Genomic DNA, 13,974 nt, shown 5'->3' on the forward strand with positions numbered 1-13,974 from the left:
CAATGAGTTCTAAATGCAACTAATTGGTGGTGGTGGAGGGAAGGCCGGCCCTGGGCCTATGTCGCCCCAACCCAATAAGTCTCAAAAGTTTTTATATTAACCAGTTTTTAGATTAACCAAGGGATATAGTTCACGTCCAAAAAAGAAATGGGACATAGTTTTGTCGACAAAGCAATCCCCGATAAAAGACTCCAATAAAAATGAAATTAAAAGGTGTTCACTTTTGTCAATGAAGTGGTTCATCAATAAGAGACACTCATTATTTGTAATGATGCTTCTTAATAGAGTTATCTTTGCGGTATGTCACCACAATTGTAAAGTGAATAGAATAGCCAGTAGAGCACTCTTCGCTAGTTGGTACTTGCTAGAATACATTGTTTTTGTTGAGACTCTTGTTATTATCTCAGGAAGTTCTCTTGATGCATATTGTAATCAGGGGTTTAGGCACTATGTCCCCCCATGTATTCTTCGATTTTATTAATCAAGGCTTGAGAGCAGTCGCACCGCCCTTCTTCAAAAAAAAAAAAAGACACTCATTATAAAAATATTTAAATAAAAAAAAGACACATTACCCGATGAAACTTTGTTGAAAAACTACCCATAAAAGATGTAAAATGGACATACATTTCCAGGAGAGTCTTCCATAAAAAAATAAAATAAAAAGGAATGTACCTTGCGGATGACTAATTCATCACCCATAAAAAAAGTAAACAAATGCAAGTACATATTGTCGCCATAGCGTGCAACACTCAACCACCTTGCCTAGTTGTACGATGCTTATATTTCTCTTTCATAACTCCATTTTCACGGTTTAGGCCGTTCTATTGACTATTTCGCTCACTGCTAAAAGGCAAAAAGTTATAAATAGAAGGAAATGATTAGAAACCCTAATTTGAATCCAACTTTTTCTTCTTTATTAGTGTATATTGAAGTTTGAAGTTTCTACATAAGTAATTCCTAATAGAAGGAAATTATTGTAATAGAAAATTACATATAAGTGTCAATTTGAGACTTATATTAGTCATAAAGCCACCTAAATTTTTTTGTACACATAAGGCCACTTTAGGGCCCAAAACCATTAGCTCATTTTTATGTTATACCTATTTAACCCTCAGCTGTCTCTTTCTTTCTCTACCATTTATCATTTATGTTTCTGTTTCAGTTTCAATTAACCACGATCTCTCTCTCCCTCTCTCTCTCTCTCTCTCTCTCTCTCTCTCTCTCTCTCTCTCTCTCTCTCTTGTACGCAAACGAAAACGAAAACGAACCTCTCTCTAGATTGCTGCAGAAGCTCTCTCTCTAAATCACAGATGAAGCTCTCTCTCTCATCGAATCAATCTCAATGTTCTCTCTCTCATCAAATCGATCTTAGCGTGCTCTCTCTCATCGAATCGATCTCAGCGTTCTCTCTCTCTATACTCTGTTGTCCGTGAATTGCACACTCTCTAATCAATTATTGAGGTTTGATTCCATCTCTCTACACTCTATTTAGCTTGATTTATACTTTGATTTTCATCATTATGATTTCATTTTTATTTTGATTCGATCTCAGCTTTCTCTCTTTGCACTCTATTTAGCTTGATTTGTAGTTCAACTTTCGTTACTCTGATTTCATTTTTGTTTTGCTAAACCTAAATCATGCGTAGCATATAGTTAAAGAAGTTGATTATGCTATAGAAAAATGTAAAGAGAAAGTTACTTATGTAGTGTGTAATTGTTACTGATATAGTTAAGGAATGCAACTAACACACTGAAATAATTCTACGTCTACTGTTTTGTTATACATTCTTTGTTTTTTCCTCTTGCCTTTTTATTCATATCAAAACTAGAAGCTGTTTGATAGAGTTATAGGCTCACGGTACAGCGACACGCTGCTTTCTATTGATTCTTGTCATATATATCTTTGTTCTTCCATTATTTTTTCATTCTTGATTGGATTCAGTAGCTTTATATAATTGTTATAGTGATTTTACCTTAATGTGATAGTAGTTTTTTTCTTCTGTTCTATTAACTTTACCTTACTGTGACTTTACCCCACTTGGGCTTGTTTTGTGTTTTCATTCATATCAAAACTAGAAGCTTATTGATAGAGTGATAGGTTCGCAGTGCAGCGGCACACTGTTCTCTTCATTCTTCGTTATAATACCAATCTTTATATTGATCATGTCGTTGTTTTCCTGTTATTTTTTCCTTTTTGATTACATTTAGTAGCTTTGTATAACTCTTATAGTGACTTTACCTTACTGTGATAGTAGCTTTCTTCTCTTCCGCTAGTACTTTTTCAATCTGATTCCAGTAGGTTTTGTGTTTTCATTAATATTGAAAATAGAAGCTGATTGTTCTTCCTCTAATGCGAAATTGCAGTAACTTAGCCATGGATGCAAAACCTTATGTGAGGTGCACGTATATGTCCGAGATAATCATGTTCTTTCTTGATATGAAGCATACGTTCGATGATATTGTGAGGGTGGTTTTATGAAGATGCGGCAAGTTCAACTTCTGTGGTGAAGCCTCCATTGGTTAAGAGGTCATTTGGTCGACCCAAATCTGTTCAAATGAAGTATATTGCGGTGCCACGATGAGGCCTATCAAGTGTGGTCGGTGTGGTCAGTTGGGGCTCCACAACAAGATAACATGTATTGCACCAATCTGAAAGCTGGCAGTAGTACATGAACAGATGGAGTATCTTTTTACAACATTAAGATTAGCTTTTTACAACATTAAGAGTAGTTTTTGATAACATTTGGAGTATCTTTTACTATATCATCATTTTTTTTACATTGAGTATAGCTTTCACTTATAGTGGCAACTATACATGAACAAATGGAGTATCTTTTTACAGCATTAAGAGTAGTTTTTGATAACATTTGTAGTAGCTTTTATAGAATGGGGAGTTCCTTTTACTAATGATGTAATAAATTTTACTATATTGACATCTTTCAACATTTAGAATAGCTTTTGCAATAGTTTTCGAGATTGATGTTGAACTTTGCTGTTTAACTTTGTCATAATTTTGATAGTTTCAATTTGTTGAGAATCTATTGGATGTTGAAACTTTTAAGTTCATTACATTTCTACAATTTCTGCTTTACTCTTTTTTGTTATGTTTTTAAGTTACACAACATCGAACGCAAATGGGCTAAACCTGTTGTAACTTCATTAAGAGTAGCAAGAAATGTTGTAACTTCAAAACAAACCTGGAAATAGACATTTGTGTCAAATAAAAAATTTAAAGCTAAAAATAACAAAATACACATTAATTTCCATCCAATATCAAAGTTGAAAATTAAACATAAAGCTACTGTTAACAGTTCATAAAGCCACTTTCAATACTTCAAAATACTACTGTCACCCCCACATCATTTTCCATCAAACATCAAATTTGGAAATTAAACAAACATAAAGCTAATGTCCAGACATGAAAAATCTACTTTGATAGACTAAAAAACCTACTGTCACCACTACATAATGCTACTGTTTCAATTATCATCTAATGCGTCTTGCCTCTCCTTGTTCTTTTACTGGCATACATGAACTCCTTGTCTTGACCAACCTTCCTTTTTTCTTCTTGATTCGATCGACCATTGAATTTCTCTTTACAACTTGCTTCTTCCCTTTCTTCATCTCTTCAATTGGTTCCTCTTCAAGGTCTTCTTCTTCATCAGCAATAGCTTTTTTTACCCTTTTGCTTCTTGTTGCTTGTCCTTTTGTTTCCTCTTTTTCAGAAGCTCTGCCTTTTTTAGATTTTCTTGCTACTGTGTGCTTCTATCTTCTTGTCCTCACTATGGGTTCTTCTTCTTTGTCTTCATCATCGTCTCCATCACTATCACCATCTTCACCATTAGCCCCTTCTCCACCTTTGAAGCTACTGTTAAGGAATATGAAAGCTACCGTCGAAGACTAGAAAAGATACTCACAAAAACTATAAAAAGCTACTGTGAAAGACCAACAAAGCTACAGTGAAAGACTACAAAAGCTACTTCAACATGCCAAGATACAAAACCTACCACCAAAGAAAACAAAAGCCAATACCAAGTATTTTAAAGTTACATCCAGTTAATAGGAAAGCTACTGTCAAATAACAAAAAGTTACTATAATAGATATGTAAAGCTACTGACAATAACCATAAAGCTATTGAGACAGAACTAGAAATCTCTTGCTAAATATGCAAGCTGGTAAGCCAAGTTGCTGTTAAAGACAAGCAATTGTCAAGCATCATGAAACATACTACCAAACACCCTAAACGTTACTGCATGCCTAAAAAAATCTCAAATTTACTTCTAAACATTCTAAAAGATACTCCAAAGCAATTTGCAAGAATCAAGAATGTATTTACATACAAATACTACAAAATTTTGGCAGGTTTTTAATCGAAGACTAGAAAAGCTACTGTCAAGCAAAACAATCGCTACTGCAAAAGACTATGAAACCTACTAGCAACCAACATAAAATCTACTACCATAAATTATGAATGTTATTGCCAAGAAACACAAAAGTTATTGTCAAACAAAACATATGTACTCCCAGGGAAACAAAAGTACCTGCTAATCAGCTAATTTGTTTAAAAGCTACTGCTAGGGAATACGAAAACTACTGACAAATACAACAAAAGCTACTGCCAACCAAAGAAACAATTATTGTTAACCAGAGAGAAAGCAATTGCCAACCAACCAAAAACCTACTCTCAACCCTAGAGAGAGCCACTATCTACCAATACATAATCTACTCCTAACCATCAAAACAACTACTGCAACAACAGTAATACAAACCAAGCTCCTACATTCATTAACAAAATAATTATTCTTGAAATAAAAAGAGAAAGCTACTCCAAAGCATCAAAACAATATAAAAGCTACTATAATAGTACTAAAACCCTAAAATTTGATCAAAAATTAAAAGCTACTGCAAAGCAATTGGCTATTGTGATAGTTGAAAGAATAGATTCTTACTTCGTTGAATTGATTGGAAAATTGAGTTATAGCTCCGGATTTCTTCTCTTCAAATTATGCCCGATGCTTGAAATGCCAGATTCCAACGTGTAGAGACTAAGCCCCAACGAGAGTGCCGTGACGGAAGATAGCACCGGCGACAAGAGAGAGCGCGTGCTGGTGACGAGAGAGAGAGAGAGAAAGAGGTTTCTGATTCAAAATGACCTAGACGATAGAATTGGGTCTAAGTAGACTGGTGGCATGACTGTAATTTTTTTTATTTTTAATGTTTAAAATTTAACCCTGTTTTGTATCTGGTGGCCTTATGAAGGAAGAAAATATTTAGTGGCCCTTAAGCTAAAATAACACCTTAAAATGAACTTATATGTAATTAACCCTTATTGTAATTAGACAAAAAGCCAAAAACATAGAGTTGGGCCAAGGGTCAAAGCCCTAGCCCAATTAAAGGCCCAATATGGTAGCCCAAAGAGGAGAAGCCCAAAACCACAAGGCCCAGCTGGATTTAGAGCAGCCCAAACTTCATCTCCTCGTGCGTTCATGCAGCGCCGTCCACTCCCACCACCTGTCCGCCTGTCCGTCGTATCTTGCCTCGCCGACCACGCTCAACCAAGCCGCGCCAGCCCAACCCAGCATACGGCGCCTCGCTGCGCACCCCTCTAGAATCACAAGCCGCCCGAATCCTCCATATATTAACATAATTGGTAAAATTCTGTATTTACCAAAACTAAAATAACTTTTTTGTATTTTTCGATTTCAATTCTCTTGATTTCAACTTTTTCCACATATATGTGTGTGTGTGTGTGTGTGTGTGTATATATATATAATTGGTAAAATGTGGTATCTACCAAAACTAAAGCAACATTTTCGATATTTTTCAATTTCAATTCGATATTTTTCAATTTCAATTCTATCGTTTTATTGAACTAAAAGTCAGTTCAGCCTGAAAACATTCCGTTAATATTCGGTCTGTTCGATAATTGTCAAACCAAACAGGCAGCCATATAATCGGCTCAATTTCAATTCAATTTTATCATTTTGTTGAACTAAAAGTGAGTTCAACCTTAAAAACATTCCGTTATATTCGGTCGGTTCGATAATTGTCAAACCAAACAGGCAGCCATATAGGTAAACAAAGGTCTAATCGATTTGCAATTTAGCATACATGAGACTGTAACCAAAGGGGAACAAGAGACCACCGCCAGGGACGTAGCCAGGAATGACAGGAGGATTGGGCTAATTTTATACATACAAAAATTTTGCGAAGAACTCTTTTTTTTTTTAGATTTGGAACCCAGTGAGAGGCTCATCCGGCAATGAATTCACCTTTTTCATTACGCAAGACACCTCTCACACCACTATGAGTTGCTGACCATAGAAGATTTCGGTATTGAAAATGGGTTCACAATCATTAAATCAAGCTGGGCCAATGTTATTCGATCGAAAAAAAAAAGAAAAGGCTGGGTCAGTGTTAAATGATAAGCCTAAACGACCCCTCTGGCCTCTGCACTTCTTCTTTTTTGACTTGTGAGTGGAAGACTTATTCTCTTAATTATCTTCATATACCATCCAAATGATCCAAATTATTATTTGAAGCCATTTCAGATATATTAAATATCAGATACCATTTTACTCTGTCCAGAAGAAACACATGCCCATAGTATTATTACCTCGCCCATATGACCAGACACCAAATATGCAATTATCAAACACCAAACACCAAATATGCAATTCCCAATTATCAAACATCATCAGGCATCAGCAATGACAAATTGACAATCAATTATCAAATATCAAGCATCATCAACAAGACAACAACCCATTCCAAACCATTACCAAACATCATTGTAGGCTTGTAGCTGGACAACCCATTCGGCCATTCCAAATTATCAACCCATCATCAACAACCCATCAGCAATGGCAATCAATCAACCAAAAATCCAATACCTGGGATCTGGGATTGAAGGAGTCGCAGTCTCGCAGAGTCGCAGTGGAGCCGTGGAGGTGGCTCGGTGGCGGAGGAGGTGGCTCAGGCGTGGAGCGGTGGAGGTGGCTCGGCGGACTGCCGGGACTCGCTAATCGAACCTAGAAGGCTGGAACTCCTGGAAGGCAGAAGCAAAATGGGGACAGCGCCAAAGGGAGAAGGGGAGAGTCTGAGAGTCGAAAGCATCAGTATATTTTATTTTTATTTTTTTATTGGGCTATACCCATACTTGGTCGATTTTGGACCAAATTTTCCCTTGGGCTGTAGCCCAAGTAGCCCTTGTCTTGGCTACGTCCCTGACCACCGCAACAACATTGGACAGGCCATGTTTCTATAATCTAGACAGAGTTCATTTCAAATGAGGAACACAGTGGATCGACTACTGTCATTCTCATTCATTCAGAATTTCAGATGTTGAATCTCTTAAGTTTAATACTGTCCCTTTGATTTCCTATCCAAGGGATTCTACATGGCACTCAAACGACCAGCCCTACACGAAATTTTGCTGAACAATATATTAGGGGAGTGAATAGTGATTCTACCAACACTTACACATGTTAACCTCCCTATGAAATAACCCTCCTCTTGGTTCTTGGTCTGCTACACAGTTTGTGCAATCCAGACAGATGCAAGAATTCTGTACCATTCTCACCATCACATAAACTGGAAAATTACCTGCAAATGCTTCGCCTTTTTCTATTCTTCATTTTCAACAGCTTCATAATCTCTCTAGTAGAAGGGAAAAATGCTTCGGGCCGAACACAGAAAGGCTGAAAAACTGAGAACAATGCTTGCATATCTGTTTCAAACTGATTGATCCCTCCATCGAAAAATTGAATGCCACATGTGATATCACTGCAAGATATGAAATGGTCAAGCCCCTCAGCTAGACTTCTCCACAGATCTAAAAAATCTGTGGCATTGAGAGTCATTCTTAGAAGAATAAGATGACATCTCAAAGCGTCTAGTGGTTCAACAAAATCCACAGATATATTTAAATCCACAGCTGCTGATATTTCCACGGGAGCCAAGTCTTCTAGCTGTTGCTCATAGAGTTTTATCTTTTGCACATATTCCCATGAAAGATTTTCAAACTGACGAAGAAGAACAGAAATGATCTCCGTCAACCAGTTAGTAGCGAGCTCAGACAAGCTTTGTATTTCTTCCCTGAAAAAATTATAATCAGTATTCTTATCTTTTCTCCGGTTGCTAGGATCATTTTCAGCAAGTTTCATCTCCAAAAAATTTACATCATCACTCCACTGTCGAAGCTTCAATTCAATGTATTTGGCAGCATTAATTGATCCACAAACTCTAACTAAGGCCTCATCATCTGGATTGTCAGGAGTAATTTCTGTTCTCTTGCAATGTACAAGCAATACTTTAAAAAAGTACCACAGGAATCTGATGGCAGTTAATCTAATAAACTGTAAACGTGGTAAGATGACAGGCATAGTCTGGCATCTTTCAACCATCTCCCATGTGATTCTAAGGGCAGACTCTGCAATCAATGGGGCTTTGTGGTCTTCTCTTGTAGAAATAAGAAAATGTTGCGTATCAAAGGGCAACTCAGCTCCCTCTTTGCCATCTACTGTCCAAGCTCTTTCATCTTTCAAATCTGTTTTAAGTTTATTGCAGGCATTCTTGAGCTCTATCTTTGCCCAAATCTTGAGACAGTCTGATCTATTACCAAATATCATCAACACTGAAGTGTTCCCGGAGAGACTCTCCACCCTTTCTAATTCTGTTGAAAACAGACTGGTTTCAGAACTTAAAAGTGACTGAATCCGTTTATCAAATAAAACAATAAGATCAATGAGATGAAGCCATGACAATATAACTTCGGATTTCATCTGTTTCTCCTGGTATTTTTTGGCAAGAGAAGAGAAAATTCTTTTTGCCAAAAATTCAGAAAGCAGTTGTACCATGGAAGAAACCCAAGCTTCTTTGGCACTGTAGCTTATCAATTTTGCTCCATCAATCAGAGGCTGCAAGACATCATCCACGCCTACTATAAAGTCCCTTGTGATTTTGTAGGCAAGCTCAAATATAAACTCAGGTTGATCAACCCACTTTGAGAAATGGTATTCCATGCGTGATGCAATAGGAGACACCAATTCATCGATGGCCCAAAGCTGTATTATGCACTCCTTTTGTCCTGAGAGGTTGAGTTGTCGGTTTTCCCTCCTTGTTTGTATTTGCTGTAAAGCACAAAGAGCTAAAAAGCTATCTGAATAACTCCTCCTTTTTTCTCCTTGCATTGAGATTAATGGATTTGAAAGGCCTGAGAGCTCACTTTCTATTTTTAATGTCGAAAGTTTTGGTGGCCATCCAAGAGAAGCGAGAAGTGCACGGTGATCTGCAAAGACTTGTGGACGAAGAATAGCCAAAGTTTTGTCCACCCTAGCATCAACAGATTTCAGAAGATGATGCCACTGTGGTCGAAGTTTCACAAGGCCAACCAACACTTCCAAATCATTCAAAGCTTTTATGGCCTGAAGCAACTTTTCCTGCTTTGTTCCAGAGTTCTGCATTCCAGAGATACCATAATGATTAATTGGCCCTTTTCAATTGATTACTAGTCAAATATGCATCAGTATATAACATGAAAAATGAAAAGAAAAGAAAAAATGTTCCAGTAGATACTGATGAATTTGATAGCATTGCAGAGAACATTTTTCCACTATGGCAATTCACAAAACAGAAAACTGCATCTTCTAGATCTCCAACCAGAGCTTCTAACTGTAGAGTAGTCTCTGAAAGATTAAGAGGGTAGTTTAGCTTGTGACTAGGTACAGCTATGACAAACACAGAGAGATAGAGAGGGCGGCCCCAAACAAATTGTAAGCAGAAACAATCTGAATAAAGAGAAAAACTGAAACCACAGGCACAAATCAAATGGTAGAGAAATATCCTCAGCTATGATAAAGAAGATGAAAAAGCAAAATAGGAAAAAAAAAAAAAACATTTTACATATATCGCATAGCTCAAAACCATAGAAAAGCAAAAATTGGAAATTGAGAAAAATAATCTAATAAGTAGTAACATCAAAAAAGTTCGAAATTTGAGAGCTGATATCACAAGCATTTTGAAGGAAACACTAGGTCGAAGATAACATGAGCATTACAAGAACGGGATTAGAGATTTAGTCATAAAAATTGTAAGCATAAACAATCAAACAAAGAACAAATCACACTTTCATTTATGAGATCCCATAATCACTCTGGAGAGACTTATAAAAATTATGTATGGTTTCAATAACTGTGTGGGTGTAACTATAGATTCTGAATAAGATACCAAATTTTATGGATCACATAAAACAAGGCGGCATATTTTCTTTATGTTGTAATATATATAATTCATATCTTCCTAAAATGGTAGAATGATATGTAAAGAATATAATGATAGTAAGGTCATCTCTACTTATATGCAATTAAAAAGAAATTAATAGTAACTTATGCTAATCTGCATTCTGCAGAATAATAAAAGAATCATTACCTTTCATTCCTCAATCTTTGGAAATAAAGTTAAGTTTTTTCGGTCAAGTCACCTAAGCAAATATCACAGGTACTATATTTGAGCTGTGAACCCTTAACTAAGCATTCCTAGGAGCTAGGACAAGTAAAAGATCACAGGGAAATTCATTACGACAGGGAGAAGTTTATAAGGAAAGACTCAAGTCCCATTACTAACCTACAATACTGTCCTCTCTAGCATTGCTTAGTTAACATACCCTCAGCTATCATAAACAACATGAAAAAAGAAAAAGGCAATGTGAATTATCCAGAGTTAGTAGTTGATTGACTGTTAGAATTGGATTCTGAAATGGTGATAAATTAATGACTATATTTGCCAAAGGGTCATGTACCCACAAATTAGAACAGATCAAATACGCTACTTTTAGTTAAAGTAAGCACCAAATCTCTGAAATTGAAGCAGACAAAGTAGGCATTCCTAACTCACCAAGATAACTGCGAACGGTCTCGATTCGCTTTACTTCCTTTGCAAGCTGAGGCAGTTCAGTCCCCAAAACTCTCTGCAACTTTTTCCAACCACTCCCACCTATAATACCAAACCCAACAAAAAAAGAACCCAAATTTCAAAAAAGAAAGCTAAAATATTCAAAAAGCAAAATGAAAAGAATGAAGCTTTTGAAAACCCAGATGGGGAGGAACAGTGCACGAACATTGGGAAGTGACGAGGCTGAGATTCTGGAGACTGATGTCTATGTTGTGAAGTGCGGATTTGGCCGAAAAGGAGCGACGAATCCATGAAACGGTGCGTTGGGCGAGAGATGCTTTGAGGTGTAGGAGATGAGAATCCAACTGAGAGGAGTGGGTGCGGAGCGAGGTGTGAAGAGGAGGAGCTTTGTGAAGAAGATCTTGGTGGGTTTGGAAGTGCTGGTTCAGAAAGCTCAGTTGGTGTTTGGAGAGGTCACTCGGTTTGGGCAAACAAGGAGTCGAAGAAGAAGAAGAAGAAGGGTCTTCCATTTGGAGTCTTGGAGAGAAGAGAGAAGAGAAACCCAGCGCTGAAGAGACAAGGTTTTTATGTCTCGACTCTTTGAGGGTTTTGGATTGTTGGGAGCTTCTTTTAACTTGTAGCTCTGCTACGAGGGCGAGATGTCGGTCGGGTTTGGTCCAACCGAATGAGAACATATGGGTCGAAGCCAACCCGGGTTTGAGCCCAAATTGCCTCGAGAAATCGATCATGCGGTGGTTTAAGTTGAGAAATTCTATTTACTCATCAACTTATTTTAACGTGCAACATAAAGATGTTTCGTCCCCCTTCTTTAAAGACTAGATTTTTGAAGAAAAAATGTGAAGGAGGAAGTGAAAGTGATGAATAAGTATGCACATTTTTAAACATTGTAACATTATGGACAATTTCGTATTATGAATTGCGGTCTGAGGATCATTTTCTTATCAAAGCCATGTCGTCACTCCAAAAAATTATTAATTAAAATACGTAGTTTTACGTATCACTTGAAAAAAGCAAACGTGTTTGAAAGCGGAAATATAGTGAAGATTCAAAATCCATAGTTTTACGTATCACTTGGAAAAAGTAAACGTGTTTGAAAGCGGAAATATAGTGAAGATTCATAGCTGAGTAATCTTATATTATACAGTACACATGTTAAGTAGCAATAAGTGTAGCTTGTGGCCCACCATTGTACTAATACTGTCCCAACTTAACCACCAATTAGGTGTTGAGTTTTAATCACGAAAGGTCTCGGTACAATTGGGTGTGATCCACCCATTTACAAGTTATATTTTTATTTGTCATTTTTCTAATGTGGGATCTTTCCTCTCCAACAACATATTGTCATTACTTTGATTATCATAACACTAATGTTGCATTCTGTACCTTATGTGAAACACATTACCCTCAAACTTGCACGGCGAAGTGAAGTATAGAGCTTTCAATCGTCGATCCATACCTTCTCGATCTCTTGTGGGTACTAGCGCCCGGGCCGTGAACCACCCCATTGCGATTCTTCCTCTTGGATCCTCTGAATTTGCGAGGAAGCTGCCTGCATCACCAGGGCTCTTTGGCGATTTCTTGTAATGACATATTCTTCCTCTTGCATCAGCATTTTCCGCAACCTATTCATTGCAGCAATGAACCAAAAATATAAAATGACCAAGAAATTCAGAATTTTTAAGATTCTAATATGAGAAGAGAAGTGTTTGTGAATGAGTTTTTCTATTGGAACCTCTAAATTTACTCACTTGACCTTTATGCTTTTTACACCTCCTATCAAATTTTCAAATATTAAATTTACTCATTAAACCTCACTAAAGTTCCTCAAATAACCTCACTCATATAATTTATAAACAAACTAAGATCTTTATAATTAAAAAAACTTAGTCATTTCAATGATTTAATTACTCTATAAATCTTAATTACATCTCCATTCCTTAATCAGACAACATAAATCTCTTATCCAATAAAAAAAAATCAAACACAAGGTATTGAGTTTTAAAAATTAATAAAAATAAAATAACATGAACTATTATGTGATTTTTTTTATTTACTTTTTTTTTTAGCTGTGCAAAAAAAAAAACAGATTAATCATTTAAATATTTATTTATTTATTTTTATTTGCTAGCTCTATTTTTTTTCTTCTTCTTTTTGTAAATATAATGGATAGGTATACAATTTATTTTGTTCTCTCCCTGACCAATATGAGTTCAATATGCATATCATACATTTTTATCTTAATCATAGTTTTATATCTGATTAAATATATATGAATGTTTTAATGAGTATGTAGTGAAATTGGAAAATGAAAATAGATAGGGAAAATAATAAATAATGCAATCTAATATTATTGAATTAGAAAGTCTAGAGAAAATAAATATAACAATTTTTTTGGTATAATTATTGTCCTTAATAGTCATTTTATAGTAGGTTATATATGTCATTTAATAATTCATAATTGTGACGTCCCGAACCCGAATTCACCGGTTTACTAGTCACTTGGATGGTGAACGATCTTTACTTTCACTTTTACTATCATTTTAGTGCTTTTAGTTGCCTTAAAAGTTGGCTTTTTGTTCGGGTCAAAATTTGAGAAAATGTTCTTCATGAAAGTTGTAGAGGATGTTAAACCGAGTCTGTGGACAAGTGGTACGTAAAAATCGGAGTTCTTATGCGAAAGTTATAAGCGAAAAGGTAAAGTTACTGTTCATGATAGAAATTTGTATAAATAATGAAAATTTACTGTGGTAGGTTTCCAAATCTGGAAACCCACCTTTCTCTCTCCTCTTCCCCGATCTCTCCCCTTTCCTCTTCGGGCAATTCCTTCTCCCATTCGATTTGCCGCCGTCCGGCCATTAACCGGTGGGCAACCAGCCACCATGTGATCGCCTCTTCCTCCTCTTGACGCTAGTGGCCTCGAGTTTTGGCGATTTGGCCGAAAAATCCCGAATTGAAGCAAGGAACCTCATGGGGGCAGTTTGAGCTTTTCTGGCGACTTAGCTTTTTTACCAAACCAGCGTCGAAGGTGCGGTTTTTGCCAAGGATCATTTCCCCCAGCCTTG

At 36.5% G+C, this 13,974-nt stretch overlaps 1 protein-coding gene across 2 annotated transcripts; it reads right to left on the bottom strand.

Annotated features, from left to right (window-relative positions):
- Positions 1 to 6,230: 6,230 nt before the first annotated feature.
- On the bottom strand, positions 6,231 to 11,502 carry LOC112179111 (RINT1-like protein MAG2L). Of its 2 annotated transcripts, XR_005803462.1 has the most exons (5): positions 11,118 to 11,502; positions 10,895 to 10,993; positions 9,578 to 9,687; positions 6,895 to 9,459; positions 6,231 to 6,368 (listed from the first exon to the last, which is right to left on the bottom strand). XR_005803462.1 is itself a non-coding variant. In XM_024317436.2 (4 exons), exons 1-4 carry the CDS (start codon positions 11,419 to 11,421, stop codon positions 7,603 to 7,605), a joined length of 2,370 nt encoding a protein of 789 aa, XP_024173204.1. In that variant the 5' UTR covers positions 11,422 to 11,502; the 3' UTR covers positions 6,672 to 7,602. The 2 variants fall into 2 exon arrangements, 1 of the variants encoding a protein (XP_024173204.1); XM_024317436.2 differs by lacking the exon at positions 6,231 to 6,368 and having other exon boundaries at positions 6,672 to 9,459.
- Between the last annotated feature and the right edge of the window lie 2,472 nt (positions 11,503 to 13,974).

The sequence above is a fragment of the Rosa chinensis genome, chromosome 7, assembly GCF_002994745.2.
Source record: "Rosa chinensis cultivar Old Blush chromosome 7, RchiOBHm-V2, whole genome shotgun sequence".
NCBI classification, from domain to species: Eukaryota; Viridiplantae; Streptophyta; class Magnoliopsida; order Rosales; family Rosaceae; genus Rosa; species Rosa chinensis.